Source organism: Glycine max, chromosome 19 (assembly GCF_000004515.6).
Source record: "Glycine max cultivar Williams 82 chromosome 19, Glycine_max_v4.0, whole genome shotgun sequence".
Taxonomy (NCBI): Eukaryota; Viridiplantae; Streptophyta; class Magnoliopsida; order Fabales; family Fabaceae; genus Glycine; species Glycine max.
In genome coordinates this window covers 952,724-973,964 of record NC_038255.2, presented here as the reverse complement: position 1 = coordinate 973,964, position 21,241 = coordinate 952,724, and the positions used below count along the sequence as shown (strand labels likewise).

The 21,241-nt window shown below is 36.6% G+C and overlaps 2 protein-coding genes across 2 annotated transcripts; one reads left to right on the top strand and one right to left on the bottom strand.

The window, feature by feature from the left end:
* The first annotated feature begins 2,253 nt into the window (after positions 1 to 2,253).
* Positions 2,254 to 16,357, top strand: LOC100791814 (methyl-CpG-binding domain-containing protein 9). The gene is made up of 12 exons (XM_026127252.2): positions 2,254 to 2,299; positions 2,413 to 3,033; positions 6,754 to 6,928; positions 7,020 to 7,409; positions 7,565 to 8,671; positions 8,791 to 9,483; positions 10,546 to 10,851; positions 11,393 to 11,728; positions 12,040 to 12,138; positions 12,228 to 12,662; positions 13,128 to 15,302; positions 15,467 to 16,357. Exons 2-12 carry the CDS (start codon positions 2,519 to 2,521, stop codon positions 15,761 to 15,763), a joined length of 6,528 nt encoding a protein of 2,175 aa, XP_025983037.1. The 5' UTR covers positions 2,254 to 2,299; positions 2,413 to 2,518; the 3' UTR covers positions 15,764 to 16,357.
* Positions 16,358 to 17,289: 932 nt separating this feature from the next.
* LOC100813420 (homeobox-leucine zipper protein HAT5-like) lies at positions 17,290 to 21,032 on the bottom strand. Its single transcript, NM_001253281.2, has 4 exons — positions 20,428 to 21,032; positions 19,717 to 19,847; positions 18,877 to 19,116; positions 17,290 to 17,981 (listed from the first exon to the last, which is right to left on the bottom strand). The coding sequence occupies exons 1-4, from the start codon at positions 20,513 to 20,515 to the stop codon at positions 17,586 to 17,588; spliced, it is 855 nt and encodes a 284-aa protein (NP_001240210.1). The 5' UTR covers positions 20,516 to 21,032; the 3' UTR covers positions 17,290 to 17,585.
* Between the last annotated feature and the right edge of the window lie 209 nt (positions 21,033 to 21,241).

Genomic DNA, 21,241 nt, shown 5'->3' with positions numbered 1-21,241 from the left:
GGTGAAAATTATTTGCTCCATTTTTTATTAGCCACTACTATTTTTTACGAAAGGATTTACTTATTAGTCCCTACCTTACGAGGCAGAAAACGAAGAAAAACTGAAATACAAACAACAAATCCACGCAACCTACAGGCTCTACACATGTCAGCACGCTATACCTCTTCATAGAAAGTACACTCTCACCAACACAAGTTCACAAGATCATTTTTTAACTCGTTTTCCACTTAACATATTGGATAACTTTTTATTATTTTTTCTTTATCACACACACAGTTTTAAAACATTTATTTTGAATCTTTCCATTATATCCCCAGTTTAATTTTCACATATTTTGGTGTAAAAAAATCTACACTATCGATTAATAAAAAATATTATTGATATAATCTTAAAAATAGTTATTATAAAAATAAATAAATAAATTTATAGTATGTTAATTTCTTTTTTTTTAAAATATAATGCACATTTACCTAATTATTTATTAGGTATAGGGATGACAAAACAAATTGAATTTGTCATGTGAATTAATATTTTGTTACGGGTTAGATTAAAACTTTTAACTTGTGATATATTTTGATCCGTCTTATCTTAACTCAAACAAAATGGATTAAAAAGAGTGAGACAGACTAACTTATCACCCTAGTTTTTATCTTAGAAAATTAATTTTAATATTTATTTTGATATTTTATGTGTATATTATTAAATTTTATTTAGTGTATTTTTTGCCTGAATAAATTATTATTCAAAATTCAAGGTAATAAAATACATTCAATTTTTTAGTAAGTATTTATTATTTAATATTTATAAAACATAAAATTAATTAAATTAATTTATCATTATTTTTTTAATATTTTGACTTTTGGCGGGCCAATCCGCCAATCCGAGCATAAATGGAAAGAGCTTGAATTTTTAACTCACTTTTCTTATATGGCTAGGATGAAACAACCTGATTTTGATAGGTCATGACAACATCGGACGAAAATGCATAAATTGACCCATTTTATCACCTCTAATTTGGTGTATTTCCTTGTTTTTTTTTCATGTCAAATTCTAAATTTTCATAAAGCTATAGTATGTATTTGGACACGCGTGCATTACACATGTTAGGAACTAAAATCTCATCAAATATCAAATATAACGATGATTATGATATTTGGTGATTCCATTAACACTCATCATTTCTCTCTCTTTCTTTCCGTCACAATAAATCTCCTATTTGTTTTTCTCTCTTTTTCTTGTATGTGTCCACAAATCATTTTTGTATATTAATTTACACACATGTAATAATATATAACCTTATGTGAATGTGTGCCAGTAAAGTAAACTTTTATATCTAAGTGCATGTTTAGCGCACCATTCGTCGCACCTCAAGTAGATGTTCACGAAAAAAGCTTGATATCTTTTGGATTGAATGAACGTTGAGGGAGGTGCTAACGTCCAAACATAATTTAAATAAACATATTGATATATGGTGTATTTGTATTTACATTCAAATGTGAAAATTATAAATTTCTCATGCCATGTTCACTACTTAGAAAAATGCAAAACAAAGAATACAAATGATTTACAAACACACATGTATAGCATGTTCGGTTCTACCTACATCCTTGCCTTTCTGATAAGCTAATCAGTGGCGAATTCAAGATTCTAAATCATTGGGTTTAAATTATAAAAAATAAAATCAATGGGTTTAATTATATAAATATAAATAAAATAAAATATAAAAATATAAGATTTTATTTACAAATTTAATAAATTTTAAAAAGTAAAAGGGTGCAAGTGCTCACCATCATCGCGTCCAACAAAAGCTTTATTTTGTAGTTTTTGCATCCATTACCCATCTGACGTAATTTCTTGACAAAATATACATGCTTAAAGTTAAACGGAACATGAAGGTAGTATTACTTTAAAATTGACTTGAAACTACTATAATCTTATACTAAACCAAACATGCATGAAACTTTTTGCCCTTAATAAAAAAAATGATGGTTTTAATTTTCACTTCTTTTAGTAGAATTGATGTGATTTTTAATTTCACAATGATTTTCAAACATTTTATAATTACACAAGACACAAGTTAGACACATCGTATACGGATATACTCTTATATTTTAATCAAACCAATACTCTTTATTCCAAGAAAATATAAACCCTAAAATTCTTTTTAATAAAAAAAATCGTTTGTTTTTCTTTTTATGCCATTTATTTTTGACATAAATAAATAAGCACGAGGTTAAGGTTTTGCAGTTGTTGAAGTGAAGAAAAAATAAAAAAGGGGAATAGAAACTGAGAAAAAGAGGTTAGCGAGTTTACCTGCGATTCAGATTACGGTCCCATCCCTGTCTTTCCCTTTTCTTTTTCTCACATTTCATTTCTCTCTCTTTTTCGTTCGTTCGCTTCAATCTCTCACAGTTCGATCTCTCTTCTTCGCGACAACCTCTTTAAATTCGCAACATCGCACAATGGTTGAAGCTCGAAGCACTAACTCGCCGCTTTGTCACTCTGCGCCGTCTCCCCGATGATCATGGAGCTATCGGATTCCACCGGGGCCGACCGCAACCCCAACGCGCCGCCGCCGCACAGCAACCAAAACCAAGACGCGCGTTCCGGTCTCGGAATCGACCTGAACGAGATCCCCTCGCCTTCCTCTTCGTTTCCAGAAACCCTACCGGACTCCGTCGCCGTCGACGTCGTCCGCGCATACCATGACAACCCAGCTCCGCCGCCGGGTGGCCCCGCCGCCCTCCCTCGCGGTGGCTCCTCTCCCTGCGCCGCCTGCGCCAAGCCTTCCCCCGCCGCCGTGAACCACCACCAACTCGTCGTGTGCGACGGCTGCGAGCGTGACTTCCACCTCTCCTGCGCCGGAATTCGCGGCGGAGGCCGACAGGCGGCGAACCTCGACGAGTGGGTCTGCGGCGAGTGCGTCGCCGCCGGAGTTAAGAGCAAGCGGTGGCCGTTGGGAGTGAAACAACTTCTCGATATCAATGCTCCGCCGCCAAGCGACGGCGGCGACGAGGAGGTTCAGGATTCGAGGTAAGGAAAAAACTTTCAAGCTCTCATGCTATATGTTTTGTAACATTGTTTTGTTGTGTTTTTCAGTTTGCTGTGTTTGTACTGTGTAGTTTGAAGTTGAACCCTTTAAGGAGGTTTTTCAGTGAGGATGTTGGAAATGAGTGGCATGGCTTGTTGGTTTCAAAGAATGAAGAGGTTTTAAGGGTGGCGGGATCAATGTGGGTGGTTTAGTGTCTGCTTGTTGTGCTGAGAACGTGTTTTTCTTCTTCTTTGGTTCATTTTGTGTTTTTAGGTTTTTGAATTTTGTAGAGTATGCTAGGTTGGTATGGTTTTTGATTTCTTTATGGAAAATGGTGGAACTTTTGTGAAAAGAGCTTTTAGGATATGGTAGCTGGTAGGATATGTGAGTGTGAGGCCGTAAGTAGTTACTTCAAAAATCAATTTTTTCTTTGATTATCTAGTGGGATAAGGCATTGTGGTTGTTGCTGTCTTTGATTATCTTATGCATCCTAACGGATTCCTTTTTCGTATTCAACTTCGGGTAACTCTTTTTTCTGTTTTAGTTTTTGTGATAAATAATAATGTGCTTTATTTATAGTATCAAAAAGAAGCAAACACACGCGTTGTGTAGGGGAGAATCGAACTGTTCACATTGATGACAACACGTGTCATTGCGACTGGGGCTGGTGCTACCTGAGCTATATATAGTTATGGTTATAATTGCATAGTTGGTTCCACATTTCAATTTTCCATTTCCAAATATGATTTGATCCCATTTCAGGAACCTTGTCATTTAAACACAATGAAACAAATTTTCAAGCGCCCTCCCCTCTTGAAGACAGGAAACATCAATGTTGTTAAAATCGCAATCCAGATCATAGGATTGCATGGTCTTACAATCTCGCTACCCTGTCGCATTCTGTACCGTGACTGAAATTGCAAATTGATGAGATCTTATTAGTGAAATCATGAGATCGTGCAAGTTCTGCAATCCTGAAATTGGAGATTTTTTTGTTGGGTTGTGTGACCTGGTTCACATGAACCTGGATTTTTAACCGTTTTGCGTGCCCTAAATTGTGACTTTTGCTTGCTGAAACAGCTCCCATCTCATTCATTTCTGTTTATAGGTTTTGAATTTTAGAAAATATGTTAGGTTAGTATAGGTTTTTAATTTCCTTTTGGAAAATGCTAAATTTTATAAAGAGTTTAGTGAAGTTTTGGGAAACTGAGGTAGTTGGCTGGTGATATGGTAAAATGGTAGAATATGCAAGTGTGAGCAGTTACTTTCAAAATCACTTTTTTCTGTGATTATCTATGTATCCAAGCGATTCCTATTTTGTAGTCAACCTCCGGTAACTGTTTTTAGTTTTTGTGACAAGTAACAATGCTCGTTATTTTTAGTATAAAAAATAAGCAAGCAGCTTCATAGCACAGGGAATAGCTGGCCTAGAGGAGAATCGAACCCCTTACATTGTAATCAGAAAACATGCGTTGCAACTTTGACTGGTGCCAGTTGAGCTATAAGCTTGTTGGCTTATATAGTTTTCAACTTTTTGTTATATTTGCATAGTTGTTCCTGCATTTTCAACTTTGTGTTTCCAAAAATGATTCGATCCAATTTCCGGAAAATGTTCATTAAAACAACCAAACAAATTTTGAAGCCTCCTGTCCTTTTGAAGACAGGAAATTCATTGCTCTAATACCCTTATATATATATATATATATATATATATATATATATATTTCTTTTTTACACCTTTGGTGTAATGTTTGTAGGACATATGATTCAAATGTAATCAGAAAGGAATTTCATATGGTACTATTGTTCCTTTGTTAATCGGAAAAGACTTGCTGTGAATACTAAATAGGAATTCAAGTAAGATTTTGGGAACATTTAATGTACTTTCAATTAAAGTTAGTTTGGGTGATGCCGTGATGGAAATGGAATTATAGTTCATAATTTTAATTTTAATTCCAATTCTACTATAGTTGAAATTGGTTTAAAATAATAAATTGCAGTAGTCAATTGGGCCACTATAGTGGTGTTGTCACAGTGCAGCCCTGTTTCGCATCTGTGCGGCCCATAGGAGAGTAGTTCAGTGTTCAGCTGTTGTGTGAATCACAGCAGCTTTTGTGTGGAATTGCAGCCAGCTCAACTGCTATTCTTTCCATGTACAACCCCCACTTCTAGCCCCTTGAACGATGTCGTTTGGTGCTGATAAAGGGGGTCAATAAAATCCCCCTTTCGAAGGCTAAATAGCATACTGCTCTCATTTGTGTCATCTGACCTAGAGTTCTCAGCCGTGTTTCTGGCCAACCCATCTCACTCCGGTGGAATTTTCAGCTAACTCACTATCTGTGGAACTCTGGCACACTGATCTGTGGTCTCTTCTCTGTTTACATCCTTTGGAATCTGTTCTGTTCAAAGAGGGGTCTATGTTCTGTTTTATTTTCTTTTTCTTTCACTGTTGTGTTTAGATGGATAACCTGATGTCGTTCTTTCTTGCTGTACTTTTCTTTTTTCTTTTATATTCCTTTCATGTTATTATATATGGCAGTGTTTAGGATGTTGATTAAGAATTAGGGTTTGTGCTGGTTATGTTGTAATTCCATTGAGTTTTCATATGGAAGTATCATTTTAATTAGGTTTTCCAACTTAAAATTTAGAATTAATAGGTCAGATTCCGACTCCAATTCCAATTTTAAACGATAAATAGGAATTTAGAGTTTCACTAAATATGGGGAATTTTTTACTGGGTTTTTCTTTCACATGGAAAGTCTAAACACCTGTTCACATACAGTTTTCCCAAAACGCTGCTAGTTCTTTACAGTACCCTTGGCTGCCATGGGATTCAAATTGTGAAGCGGTTTTCAATGGTAGCCATTGTGGCCACAATAGTGGCGTTAGCATGATATAGGCTTCACTCGAAACAACATTATTTAGGTTCCTATTGTTTACAAAGCTATAACAAGTACTTTTTATATTTTCCAAGTGTCATACTAATTACTATGTATGTCTATTGCTGTTTTCATGGAACTGTTCTTGGCCATGTCCACTGTCGTTGAAGCTCTACATTTTGTTTCTTCTAAGAAGGCAGCAAAACTATTTATGAACATAGTGAACCATAAATACTATGTCACATGAAATTTTAGTTTCTTCTAAGAAGGCAAGAAGCTAATTATGAAAATAGCGAACCATATATATACTATTTCACATGAAATTCCATGTAATGCTGTATCCTTGGTAGTTGATGTCCACATTAGCATATATAGATTGCCGTCACATGTTTTTACTTGTATTACTCTTAACTGTCTTTCTTGGTCAAACTAACAAATATATTTTTGATTGTGGGCATGCAAAGTGGCTTCCCATTTTTCCTATTTCAAATTTCAAATTCTATAAGCAAGGTGTTAAGAAATGAACTTCACATCATTCTCCTTTTTTCTGTTCCCACATAATAGATTGTAAATCTGATTATCTGATATAATTTCAGAATAGCATTATAAAGTACAATTAAGCATAAATGACATGTTATTAATAGGGTCTGTCACATGCTGATGTTTATTTAAAAAGACTTACTGATATGTTTTGTGTAGCTTGCCTGATAATAGATGAATTTTCGTGTACTTTGTTGTAATCTTCATTTCCACTTGTGTCTTTTGATCTATTCATGCAATAATTTATGCTTCCCGAATCCCAGCTGTTATAGGTAGTTACTCTTTATGTTTATTTTGTCTTAGAAAGCACACTCTGGGTGATAATTCTTTTGGTGCCAATCCATTTGGTGCCCCAGCGACGAATTCAAACTTCAACAATGGGAATGCTATTGGCTTCCAAAAGGCATCTGGAGTTGTGACGCATGCTGTTAGAGTGGGTTTTGAGGATATAACTCAATTTACTAGAAGCTTTGAGGAGGTACATATCAATTTCCCTCTTGTAATTCATAGTAGAAGTAATAATACGGCTATTTAAATACCGTCCGAGTCCAAATGAGATATTTTTTCAGGCTCTTAGAGATTTTGTATCTGAACGGCGTGGTGTACTAGAGGAAGGTTGGCGAGTGGAATTTAGACAATCAGTGAGCAACTCTGAACTGTATGCAGTTTACTGTGCACCAGATGGAAAGATATTTGATTCTGTGTATGAAGTGGCTTATTATTTGGGGCTAGCGCCTCTCCCTTCTTTAGGTGGGCCTCTATCCAAAAAAAGAAAGTTAACAAGAACTACAGCAGCTAACGGTTCTATGGAAAAGCGGGGAACCTTGATGAATAGTAATTGTAAGGATCCTCCTTCTGATGGTTTAAATGTGGAATGTGCTAGTGCTAGGGGGAATATCCCAAAACTCTCTGAAATTGGAGGAAAAGAGGATTGCCACTCCCACCCTCAACAATCTGCTGTAAGTGAATCTAATTCATATAATCATATTTCCTTGTTTTTTTTGTGAAGCTGGCATACAATTATTACCCCCCATACTAATACAGAATTTAGGGAATTATTATAGTGAACCTAAAATTAGCTATTTCAGCCTGATTTTTTGTGTTTATATTTCAGGATGGACTTCCTCTACAGTTCAAGGATTTCTTTGTTCTTTCTTTGGGGAAAGTTGATGCGAGACCTTCATATTATGATGCTAATCTTATCTGTCCTGTAGGTTATAAATCTTGTTGGCATGACAAGATCACTGGCTCTCTTTTTACATGTGAAGTTTTGCAGGGTGGTGATTCTGGACCTATATTTAGGATCCGAAGGTGTTCCTGTTCAGAATTTCCTGTTCCAGTTGGGTCAACCATACTCTCAATGTCAAAACTTTGTCAAGTTGTGAGTCAAACCAATGAAGAAGGTGAGGGAAAAACTAATGGTAGTATGGATTTAGATGATGATGAAAGTCTCCAAATGATGCTTTTAGACCCTTGTGTGCCAATGGAAAATGATATCCTTAGTTGCTTTCCAAGCTGCTCAACTGAGGAACATGATACTCATACATCAGATGTATTACACCCTGTTGCTAGTTCAGTTCAAGATAATGCTAGAAATTCATTAGCTGATAACTTAGGGTTTAATGATGGAATTGGTGAAATTTTGGTGGAAGAGCGGTCGTCATTCTCTGCATGGACAGTTATTTCTCAAAAGCTGGTTAACGCTTGCAAGGATATCTGCAAACAGAAAGGAAATCTCAATTTCTATTGTAACCATGTTGATAAATGGGATTTAAGGAATGGAAAAAGTGATACATACTTTACTTCGATGGATAAATTTTGTGGTTCTCTTGGTGCAGTTGGAATCCCAAATGTAATTTATGCAGACAATGATGTGGAAGGTATCTACGAGGCACTGGGAAAATGGTTGGAGCAGGATAGATTTGGATTAGATGCTGAATTTGTGCAAGAAGTATTGGAACAACTTCCTGGTGTCCAAGACTCTTTGCAGTATGAACTTTTAAATACTAGAAATAATAGCTCATCATTGCCAACAGTAGAAAATGGTTTCTTAGTGGTTGAATGGAGAGATGGATCAAAATATCAGGAAGAAACAGTTCAAGCTTTATATGGGAGGTCCAAGAAGGTGACTGAGAAAAGCATTAAGGAAGGTCGTCATCCACCACTTGGGAAGCCAGTATGCTCTAGGGCTCCTGGTGAGCTCATTGGTGACATTTTTCAGGTATTTATGTTGGCTGCCAATGGTGAATCTGATATTTTTACGCTAATCTTTTACATTTGTTGGCATTATTATTTATATGTTATGATATAGTCTTACATTTTTCTGCTTTTATCTTCCAGTCTTGGGAGCTTTTAAAGCGATTTCATGAAATTCTGGACCTGAAAGAGCCATTGACATTAGATGAACTTGAGAAAGAACTCATTAACCCTTGGTTTGATGAATTAGATTTTCTTGAGAAATCTGAGAGGGACATGGATGAAAGTCAAGTTTTAATTTCCCAAGGAGCTGATGGTAATTGTAGACCATTGTTGTCCCCAAGATGTGAAGCTGATCCATCAGGTTCCATAGAAAGTTCTCATGCGTTTATTCAAGTGGAAACAGAAGCAATGAAAGAGGCAGCTCAAGTTAAGTTTGCATCTTTCACATATGCCAGATGCTTTGGTGTAGCTTTGACCAAGGCTCATAATTCATTGCTAAGAGTGTTAATAGGTGAATTGCTGTCAAAGGTGGCTTCCCTGGTAGATCCAAATTCTGAACCTGGAGAATCACGAACAAGACGGGGAAGAAGGAAAGATATGGATAGTGCAGTTCCTGCTAAACGAACCAAGCTCAATATGCTTCCTATTAATGAATTGACTTGGCCAGAATTAGCTCGTAGGTATATGTTGGCTTTTTTGTCAATGGATGGTAACCTTGAGTCTGTGGAAATTACTGCTCGCGAAAGTGGTAAAGTATTTCGTTGCTTACGTGGTGATGGTGGTTTGCTGTGTGGTTCTCTTACTGGTGTGGCTGGGATGGAAGCAGATGCACAGGTGAGCATAGTTTTTTTCTGAATACAATTATCAATGAGTTTTATTTTCACCTTGCCTAATGTGATTAGATACTCAATACTCATTTGCTTCACAATGCTAGTACATGGGACCTTGATATAAATATTTGGCATTTGTGCTCAATTCTAAGATACGGGTTTTTATGGTTTTTAAACAAGAGATTAGATTGTAAGAAAGTCACTTTAGGTTTAATAATTTCTAGAAGGCTAAACAATAGGTGGGGTATTCCAGCCCAGGCAAGTCTTTTTCCTCTGAACTTGATACTATGGGGTGGGGTCTAATGGCCACTTTTGATTTTTATATGGACATCCAGGACATTTAACAACTTGTGAACAGAATAGCATTTAACAATTACTATTTAAGGGCTAAGAACTTGAATTTCGATTGAACAAGCTATGAACTCAAACTTTAATTTTTTTTTTTTTTGATCAGCACTCAAACTTTAATATGTTTACACTAGTTGATTGAAAGTTTATTGATTTGAAGGGAGGATATCTCAGTGGGAAATAGGACTAAGAAATGGCCATAACTGAAGAAAACAATGTGATTTTGAATAAGAAGAACCAGGAAGAATTATGATGCATACTAAATCACTAAGCAAATTAAGGACATTTATATATATTATAGACTAAAACTCTCCTTTAGCATTTTAGTGGACATACTTTAACTATAGTCCCAATGATAATAGTTCTTTGAGTTTTGCTTAGTCTAAGTACTTCGCATTAAACTTGCTGTTCCTTTGTGATTTAGCAAAAATGTTACTAAAATGCTTGTCAGAGTGTTGAACTGGCTAAGTTCTGCTTTTCTTTTTCCTATAATGTTGACGAGTTAGCCTAACCAAGGCTATCTATCATCTGGGATGACTTGTATGTGCATTTTGATAAGGCATAGCTTTATTCCTTTACTCAGCTTTGTCATGACATGAGTGAAGTGCTTGCTTTATCTGGCAATTCAGTTCCTTTTAAAAGTTTTTTTTTGTATGGCATATCATGTTTTAAGGAATGATAGAAGTATCACTGACAAGCTTTTTTGTTTGGCTCTCAGCTGCTTGCAGAGGCTACGAAGAAAATTTTTGGTTCTTTAAGTAGAGAAAGTGATGCACTAACCATGGAAGAAGAAGAGTCTAATGCAAAGGGTGTTTCTGAAATTTTTTTGGCAAATGATGGTAATGTTCCTGAATGGGCACAGATGCTAGAACCTGTCAGAAAGCTACCAACAAATGTAGGCACCCGAATCAGAAAGTGTGTCTATGAGGCTCTGGAAAAGAATCCACCAGAATGGGCAAGGAAAACGCTGGAGCATTCAATCAGTAAGGAAGTGTACAAGGGCAATGCTTCTGGACCAACAAAGGTGCTTCTTAGTGGCATTTTTCCCTTAGTTTGTGTGTGTATATGTTTTGGGGGTGCATGTGATATACATGGAAGTGGCCAAAATTATTGTAGAACCACTATTTAGTTGCATTGATAAAACTGTTAGTATGACAGTTTCTTGACCATTAGATCAGATATCTGACCAAAAACCATTTGATAGAATTCAATGATCTAGGAACTGTTAGCTACTAATTACACTGGTGTGTTATTTATTACTGTTGTTTCTAACTTTCTGGTGTGTTATCATCTTTTTTAATATGCAAGCTATCTCGTAATTTATGTAGTTTCCACTCTACCTATATGCTTATGAGAAAACTGTATATAGTGGGGTTCATGTTACCTATTACAACATGCAAGACACACAGTTTCTTAATCAATGTATAATAACTGAACTAAGGGCTTCATGTTGTTCTCTATGTTACAATGTGGTAGTTCATCTGGTTAAAATAAAGTGTTCTTAATTTTTTTCTTTGTTAAAAAAACATGATCCTGAATTGAATATTATTCTTGTTTATAAACAGAAAGCAGTTCTTTCAGTGTTGGCTAAAGTTGGTGGTGAAGGATTTCAATCTAATCCCAATAAAGGACAGAAAAAGAAAATTGTTATATCAATTTCTGACATTATCATGAAACAATGTCGCATAGTATTACGTCGTGCCGCTGCTGCAGATGATTCAAAGGTTTTTTGCAATTTGCTGGGAAGAAAATTAACAAATTCTTCAGATAATGATGATGAGGGGCTTCTTGGATCTCCAGCCATGGTAGCCCGTCCTCTTGACTTTCGCACTATTGACCTAAGATTAGCTACCGGAGCTTATGGTGGATCTCATGAAGCTTTTCTTGAGGATGTTCACGAGGTCTGTATTATCAAACTTAAATTGCTTGACCAGTCTTCTATGTTGTTTTTTCTTTAGATTACTACTCCCTTTTAGGCTCACATTTCTCTGCTGTTATGGTATTGTTTCTCTCTATAAAGATTATTGTATATACTTCATTTATGGTTGCTTCTGCACCATTTTAGTCTCTGGCTCAAGGAACATAATGATTGGTTTCCTCATGTTCTCCTTCATATACCGGTCTCATATGATTTCTAGTAGATGCCAAGTCGTTTTTACAATGTTTATTTTTGACTTGTGAAGGGCACTAATTTGTAGATTTGATGTTACAGCTGTGGAACAATGTCCGTGTTGCTTTTGGGGATCAACCTGATTTAATTGAACTGGCTGAAAAATTATCCCTAAACTTTGAATCATTATATAATGAGGAGGTTGGTAGCTTGTTTGTGTCTACATCAGTACACATACTCTTGTGATTTCAGTTATTAATTGAACTTTTAAATTTCTTTCTTGGTTACAGGTTGTCTCGTATGTCCAAAAATTTGTGGAGTATGCTAAAGTGGAATGCTTAAGTGCAGAAATGAGAAAGGAAGTTGTTGATTTTATTGAGTCAACAAATGAGATTCCGAAGGCCCCTTGGGATGAGGGAGTATGTAAAGTATGTGGCATTGATAGGGATGATGATAGTGTTCTACTATGTGATACTTGTGATGCTGAGTATCATACATATTGCTTGAATCCTCCACTTGCAAGGATCCCTGAGGGAAACTGGTACTGTCCCTCTTGTGTTGATGGTAAGCGTGCAACTCAAGATGTCACAGAACGTACAAAGATTATTGGTAAACGTCAAAGTAAAAAGTTTCAGGGAGAAGTCAATTCTCTATACTTGGAATCTCTAACTCATTTGTCATCTGTAATTGAGGAAAAAGAATACTGGGAGTACAGCGTGGGCGAGGTTTGTTGATGCACACCTACTTATGTTACCTTTTCTTTTTATTACGTAGCTAATTCATACAAACCTTCTTGGTAGAATGGAATTATTGTCTTATTTTTGCACTTGATAGTTGTTGTATCATTCTGGAAAGAATTTTTGTTGGTAATTGGATAATGCTGGTATGTCGTTCCCATTTTGCTGTCATCTGAATGAGTTTTAATGGAATTCTATCTTATATAAACAATATATTGTCCTGACACTTGTAATTTTTGCTAGATTTTCGTTTGTTACTTGATTTCCTTCTGTATAGCTCATTTTCTTGTATATATAAAAGGTTTCCCATCAAAATATGCTTTTACTGATGCAAAGGCTCATTTTTTTTGGTTTTGAGCACGTTGTTATGATGCTTGAATTTACTACTATTAGTACTTAGCATAAAATACACTGATTGCATTTGCTTACATTTTCTTTTTTAAATCGTTCCAGAGAACTTTCCTTCTCAAGTTTTTATGTGATGAGTTGCTTAACTCTTCCCTGATTCGCCAGCACCTTGAGCAATGTGCAGAGTTGTCTGCTGAGTTACATCAGAAATTGCGTGCACACTCTGCAGAGTGGAAAAGCCTGAAAACTAGAGAGGATATTTTATCCACAAAAGCTGCAAAAATGGATACATTCTCAGTAAATACTGCTGGAGAAGTTGGTCTTAAGGAAGGGTTTACTGGTAAATGCCCGGTCCAGCCACATACTGCAGTTGACAATCCTAGTAATTTTGGGGTATTTGTTGATAGTCTGCCTTCAGAAGAGGTTACCAAAGAGAGGTATAGGTTTGATAGTGTTGATAAAAGCATATCTGTGACAAATTCAGATTCTGATAGCCAAAATATGAATTCCATAGATGTAGAGGGACAATTTAGAAATGTCTCTGCTGCTGTGGAGTCTCAATGTACTGACAAATCCCCCAAATCTTTTCCATCACCAAATCATATGTCTCAAGAAATAAATTGTGCTGGTGGAGAAGCTCATGTCCAGGGTAACCACCAGAAATGTGAGGGAACGGACAGACCTATTCCTGTGTCTTACCAGCAAGGAGGAGTGCCTGTTGATGTTCCTCAGATTGGCTTGAATGAGTCAGAACCCTACCACCTTGAGCTCAATGCCATCAAACGTGATATTTCACTATTGCAGGACTCCATAACTAGTGTAGTATCACAGCTGCTGAAGCTCTCTGTTCGCCGGGAATTTTTGGGTATTGATTCCATTGGTCAATTGTACTGGGCTTCGGCTTTGCCTGGAGGACATTCACGTATAATTGTTGATGCAAGTGCTGCATTGCTGCATGGAAGAGGAATGCCATTTAGCAGAGACTATGCAGAGAAGTTTTCTGTTCTGCAGCATTGTGCACTATCTGACAAGGATTCCTCTTTAATGTCTCAGCCTAGTAATTCTTTGGGCAATAGGTCACCGTGGATTGCTTATGAAACTGATGCTGAAATTGAAGAGCTCTTAGGTTGGCTGGATTATAGTGACCCTAAAGAAAGAGAACTGAAAGATTCCATTATGCTGGGCCCAAAATCAAGATTCCAAGAGTTCATTAATGCACAGACTGAAGATCAGGGCGAGGACCAAGGGCATATTTCTATGCCAAGAAATAGAGAGAAAACAGTATCTAATTCTCTTGTTACAAAGGCAACTTCCTTGCTGGAAAAGAAATTTGGTCCCTTCGTTGAGTGGGATAATGTTGAAGTGTTGAAGAAGCAAAATAGAAAGGCCCGAACAACTAATGATGAAAAGTTGTATAGGTGTGAGTGCCTAGAACCCATATGGCCTTCTCGGAAACACTGCACATATTGTCACAAAACTGTTGTGAGTGATGTTGAATTTGATGGACACAATGATGGCAAGTGTATTGCAGGTCTTCCAGCTGTAGAGAAGAAAAAGGATAAAAATGGATCATCTAAAGGAAGAGGGAACTTAAAATGTGATGCCTCACATGAGAAATTCAGAGCTGATGCTGAAACAGCTGTAACCTCGGTTAGTGGGTCTTCTAAGCTTAGCTCAAGATTGATTAAATTTTCAAATGAAGAATCCACATGCCCATTTAGTTTTGAAGATATATGTTCCAAGTTTGTGACCAATGATTCCAACAAAGAACTTGTCAGAGAAATAGGTCTTATTGGTTCAGATGGTATCCCATCCTTAGTTCCTTCTGTATCTCCTTTTGTTAGTGAATATACACTCTCAGCTCAAAAGGATGAAAGAATTGTTGGTGGTGTGTCCAAAGCATCAGAAAGCCAGGTCTCTCAGGGAAACACTGATGGAGCTGGCACATGTCTTGACCGTAAATCAAGCATTTCTACTGGAAGGTTGGCTGCAAATGAAAGCAACAAATCCAACAAATCATCCTCGAGAGAACAAAGAGATGGGAAATTATCTTTTTGTAATCCTGCTTCTGGTATGGGAGCTGATGGCTACTGTGTGGTTCCTTCGCCTTCGTTGAGACCATTAGTTGGAAAAGCTTCTCATATTTTGAGGCAGTTGAAGATAAATCTACTTGATATGGATGCTGCACTTACGGCAATTGCTCTAAGACCATCAAAGGCTGAGTCAGACAGAAGACAGGCTTGGCGTACATTTGTAAAATCTGCAAAGACTATATATGAGGTTTGTCTTATTTCTTTGGCTCTAGCACATACACTTCTTCATTAACAAGCATTGGCAACTCCACATGTTTCTTGACCAATAATTATACTATATTTGTAGTTCAAGCAGCTTAGTAATGAATGTGAACTTGTGTTTGTTAATTGATGTTCCTTCCATTTTTTCAGATGATTCAGGCAACATTTACACTGGAGGATATGATTAAGACAGAGTACTTGAGGAATGACTGGTGGTACTGGTCATCATTCTCAGCTGCTGCCAAATCTTCTACTTTGCCTTCCCTTGCCCTTCGCATATACTCCCTTGATTTAGCCATTATATATGAGAAAATGCCCAATTCAAGCTTTACTGACAGCTCTGAACCTTCTGCCATAGTGGAACCAAAACCACCGATGCATTTGGATGCAGAAAAATCCAAAGCAAGCCGGAAGTCAACCAGAAAAAGGAAGGAATCAGATTGTTGATCTCATACTTGTGTTCTTGGCTCAGAAAACCTGATAGCTGATCAGTTTTATGTGGTGTGATGTGATCATCCTCTGGTATAATTGGGCCATGGGGCCTACTTAAGGTTATAAAATGCGGCAGTCACAGCTGCTGGTGTCTCTTGCGTGCTTGTACATATAGGTAAAACTGACCTGCTAACTCAGATGCTGGTTTTTGGCTAAGCAGAATTTGTAGGATTATCTGCTTTCAGTGGGAGCACCAGTATGAGGGAATTGTGAGGATGCGTCCAATTTTGAAATGATTTCTGCTGCAGCTGTCCAGTTGGCTGCTCCATAGCGAGAAGTCATTTTTCATTTTTCTAGCAGAGTCTGATCCATATATGTATACAAATGGAATTATTGTAAAGAAGGAATAGGAAAAAAGTAGTTAAAAAAGGAAAGGATGGGAAAGAAGTAAGAAAATGTTAAGTTGAGCAGTTGTAGGCAATATTTCATTCTTTATACTTTCTCTGACCCCTAGAAAAGTCCTGCACACGCATGCCCTTGATTTTGTTCTTGGGCATCTGCAGATGTGTTAGAATGCAGGGGAATTATTGGAATCAAAGCTTTTTTCCATCTGCTTTGTGCTGCTTGCGTAGTGCGTGTTCTGTTTGATTTGTTTATTTGCATAATTCCCATAATTCTCTAGTCATGTTTGTGGGGGGTTTAATATAGACACACTAATATCTAACCCCCCCTCCTTTTCAGTTTTAGCATCACAATGAGGATTAAGTTACTGTAAGTAAGGGGGGTTCCATCGTTATAGCACTGCCATGAGGTCTGTCTTATACTCTTATTGTATCCTAATGTAGATACTTATTTGTGGCATTAGTTCATGTGCATTGCACATGTCGAGTTAGCGCTTGCATATGCAGTTGATGTGTCCATTATTCTATTGTGTACATGCATATTGGGCAACTTACTAGGGTGTAGTTGGGAGGTAGGGTTGAATGGTATCTGTAAGCTCATTACTTGCTTGATGATATTTAGGTCCGAATATCTGTTATGGGTGTTACATTAGCCGTTTGAGTGCTTGTTAATCATGAAATTTGTGTGTAATTAAGTAGTATGTGCGTACATTGTGAGTTTCTGGCAATTTTGTGCTGGAAGCTTCCGACAAATTCTTGGTGAGAATTGAAGTTGATCCATATAGTTGTTATTGCAAAGTCTCCGATCTCAACCGAAAGATTTGACTCTAGCAAATGGTATTGGATGAGTCTTAGTATTATCTTTTTTTGAAGAAAAAAAAATACCTCACTACTTTTTCGAATACTTTGTTGTCAGTGTTTTGAACAAATTATAAACAAAGGTAATGATAATTATAGTAAATATACATATTGGACTACCATGATTAGGGTGTGAAAATAATATTTGCTAATAGGCACTATTCGAAACGGATTACAAGACAATGGGGAGTGCTTTGCCTCTTTTGTGGGCCTTACCCCCGATTTTATTTTGATTAAGTTGTCAAAATGGTTTTCGAAAATTGGATTCAGAAGAAAAAAAGAGACAGCTCAAATTTTGTATAGTACTAATTAACCATGTTTTAATACTTGAACAAGAAATATACTTACTTTAATTTTGGCAGTACAACCATTAACCAACACAAGACACCATTGACCAAATTACTACTAGACTTTATTTATTAAACTCGGGTTAAGGACACTTCAACTCCTCCTAGGGGTCCAAGCCACCCAATCCAGGCGTTTACTTTTTCCTCCCTCGCCCACATGATACATTATACAATATTATTACGTTTTCTTAATTAAGCATCTAATTTCGAAAGCACTGCTGCATTACCATTTTATCCAACATAATACATATTAGTCCACCAACCCAATGTCTCTCCTTCCTCATGGTTTTGGTGCTCAGTTTCAGATACCACAAACACATCCAAGTAACTCCTCCCATCATCACTCCCATCCTCCTCCTCCGACTGAACCCTCTCGACCGGGCCCACACATCCACCATAGTTGTCAGCTAGAATGTATGAATCAACACTGTCAACAACCACCTGTGGACTACCCTCATCCACCACCGCACTTCCAACACTCCCACTACTCAGGTGGTCCTCCACCCTTGTGCCGAAAATCGGAGCCATATCTTCATCTACTGGAATTGGATCAACTTTCTTGTCACATAATGGTTCCTCAGGCACCTCTTTAGCTTGAACTTGAAGCTTTTCATTTAAGGATACCACCTGCGGAATAGTCAACAAGTCATTAAGATATTCTATCAAAAAGTCCTCTTGTATATTAGTTTATGGCCTATCTTGCATACTCCTTTCTTTATTTTATTTTTTTGAAAAAAAAGTTCATCAGTCTTTTTCACAAAAGGAGGTCTTAAAGCATATTTTTGAGAAATCTACAAAGGTATATTCGCATAGCTACTTTGAAAGTGGCCTCTTTGCAAACGAGGTGGGGTTCAGAACAGATGCTACTCTTGGTAGTTTGTGATTATTATAATGTGGAATCTCATGTGTGGGGCCCTTTCTGGATAGCTACCAATCATCTTCTAAGTGTCGTGTCGACTTGTTTCCCTATGCTATGCTATGATGGAGTTCTGATTGTGAAGGCACTAATTCTAATCCTATACAGTATACACCCCCCAACTGTTGACAGACAATTTCTATTCTATTCTATTCTATTTTATTCACCCATTATTTCTTCACCCTTCTATGCATAACTGTAACCATTGTATCATCAGAAATTTTAACAACACATTCTTTTTGCATACATTTTTTATTAGTTTAATGGTGTAAAAGTCATTGTTAATATCACTTTTTGCATAATTTTGTAAAAGTCAATATTTCTTTTTCTCTTTTTATTATGGGCTAAAATTGACTAGAAATCACATTTTTTTTTTATATTTCATTTTATTATATTTAATGAGTTTCTCATTTTGTAATATTCAATATAACTAATAATAAAGTGTGTTAAAGATTATGTTTGCTAACACTCCTCTAGTATCATTCACCATACTCAAATTGCATATATGACCAGCCAAATCTAAATAGGGAAAAAAAAATCTAAAAATCACCGTTGCATAGATACAATGATTCAACTTTTTTTAATAGTACACATGTATAAATGTACCTCAGATTTGAGTTTCTCATTCTCCTTCATAATTGAATCATAGGATGAAAGTAGGGTATCGTATGAAGACTTGAGAACATCATAATCCCTTTCAAGTTGCTTGGTCTTCCATCGAGCCCTGCGGTTCTGAAACCACACAGCCACCTGCCTGGGCTGCAATCCCAGCTTCTTAGCCAACTGGGTCTTCCTCTCAGGCTCCAATTTGTTCTCTTCCTCAAAGCTCTTCTCCAACAGATGGACCTAACCATCAACCACACAAGAGTGTCACGACGACGACAACAACAACAAAACCTTATGCCACTAGGTGAAGTTGGTTACATGAATTACACAATGTCATCCGCACGGTTAAAAACCAAAGTTTCATATAACACAAGAGTGCCACAACATGAAAATATTAGATGACATATCACACACTTTTCTCATATCTTCATCTTTGGATGCAACAGTATATATTAATCTCAAAAACAAAAGAAAGTAAAAGCATTATACAATATCTCTCTTATCAGTTTCATCTAGCCATCCCCATGGTAATCAGTAAATTAATAACAACACCAAGTATTAAAATCAAGGAAAGTTGTCTTGATTTACTACCAATAGTAAGAATTTGTTTCAACATCAAAATCTCTTCATAGCTACAAAATGGAATTTCTCTTTAAAGCCAACCACCTTTTTTTTTTCTCTCCACATATTGTATTAGGTTTAAAACCCAAACTCAAAGCAATTCATTCAAATTTCAAGCTATTTCACAACAACAACTTCTTAAATTCAAATTGGTGATGAGTCTGAAAACAACAACAACAACAAAGAACAATTCATTCAAATTTGAAGCTACTGGTCAACCTGTTCGGAACTGAGGCGGTGCTTCTTCTCCGGCGACTGCTTCTCATAATACTCTTCATCATACAGTTCATCCGGTGAGGTGAAGAAAGGTCGCCTCTTCGAGGCTTCCTCCATGCTCATAATCGATCTCCCTGCTTTCATTTCAATCCCAAAAACAAAACTCCATCAATTAACACTCTTTTGTGTATCAGCATCACCATCCATGTCAAAACATAATAACACATATAGTTACAGAAAAATAAATTATTTTATTTATCTGTCACAACACCCCAAATCTGATACACAATCAAGCTGCTTCCTTTATCAAAAACCCAAATCGAATCATGCCTTTTTATTTCGCTTGCTTTAATTTTATTTAACCTGAACCATCTTTTCTGTTCCGAACTTGCTAGCAGCCAAACAGATATCATTTTTTGAAGCACAAAACTCAGATGCATTTTCTTTGTTTTTTTTTTACTGTTCTCTAATCAGAATTAGATTTTTTTCTCTTGATAATAGGCGTAATAATGGTTTATGTTAAAGGTCAAACTCTGTTTCTATCAGGAGAACAACACCAAAAAGCACTTTAAGAAACCAAACCATAACAACAATAACAACAACAACTACTCCACAACATATCCAGTTTCAAATTTTCAATCCAAAAAAAGGGTAAGAGAAAACCTAATAAGATTAAAAAAAAATCAACAGAAAGAGAGATAGAAAGAGAATGACCTCGAAAAGCAAGTTCAGTGTTGCCGAGAAAGAGCATGTTGTTGCCGCTTGAAGCAGAGGCACCAAAGAAAATCCGTCCAGACTCCATGGCACTCCGGTCAATCACCACCGCCGACGGAGAAACTTTCCGGGGAGAGAAAGAGACACCTTAATACTTAAAAGGTGTCTGTGTTTGTGTTTTTGTGTGTGTGTTTTTGCTCTGTTTCTTTTACTCTGTTTTTTGAAACTTGTGTTGAGAATTTCAGAAGGGTTGTTGTTGTTGTTATGAAGTGTTTTTTGTTTGTTTGTTTGTTTGTTTGTGTGCGTGAATTATTAATTATTAGAAGATCATAAGCTTATGACGGAAGAAGCTTGTGGTCCAAAGCAACCTCGCCGGAGTCTCCAACGGGCATATGCAAGATCCCATCATACACCGCCAGATCCTACCCACCACCACCAAAGTTTATACTTTGAGGGCCTCAGTTTCGGGACGAAGGAGCCGCAACTACCTTCGTCGGAATTCCAGGTCGCCGGAGAAAGATTTTCCGGCGAGCTTTTGTTGTGTGTTTGTGTGTGTTTGTCGTCAACGAACGCACTCTGTGTCTTTGTGAGTGTTTTCTGCGACTAAAGTTGTTCGAACGATGGCCACTGCTTTTTATAGAGCTTCCTAGGTCGTTAATTGACTTAAATGCCCTTTATTTAGATTTTTTTAATGAATAATATATATAATTTTAATGTCAATACATTAAATTTTAAAAGTTTCTTTTATATTTTCAAAATATGTTATTTTTGGTTATTTTTTTGATTTTTTTAAAAATATTAATATTCTATTAAT

Excerpts from the sequence above, each read along its gene's own strand:
- LOC100791814 (XM_026127252.2), top strand. The coding sequence starts at position 2,519 with ATGATCATGGAGCTATCGGATTCCACCGGGGCCGACCGCAACCCCAAC. Across the intron at positions 8,672-8,790 it reads TCATTGGTGACATTTTTCAG|TCTTGGGAGCTTTTAAAGCG; the intron begins GTATTTATGTTG and ends TTTATCTTCCAG. Across the intron at positions 10,852-11,392 it reads ATGCTTCTGGACCAACAAAG|AAAGCAGTTCTTTCAGTGTT; the intron begins GTGCTTCTTAGT and ends GTTTATAAACAG.
- LOC100813420 (NM_001253281.2), bottom strand. The coding sequence starts at position 20,515 with ATGGAGTCTGGACGGATTTTCTTTGGTGCCTCTGCTTCAAGCGGCAAC. Across the intron at positions 19,848-20,427 it reads CACTGAACTTGCTTTTCGAG|GGAGATCGATTATGAGCATG; the intron begins GTCATTCTCTTT and ends AAATGAAAGCAG. Across the intron at positions 19,117-19,716 it reads ACCGCCTCAGTTCCGAACAG|GTCCATCTGTTGGAGAAGAG; the intron begins GTTGACCAGTAG and ends GTTGATGGTTAG.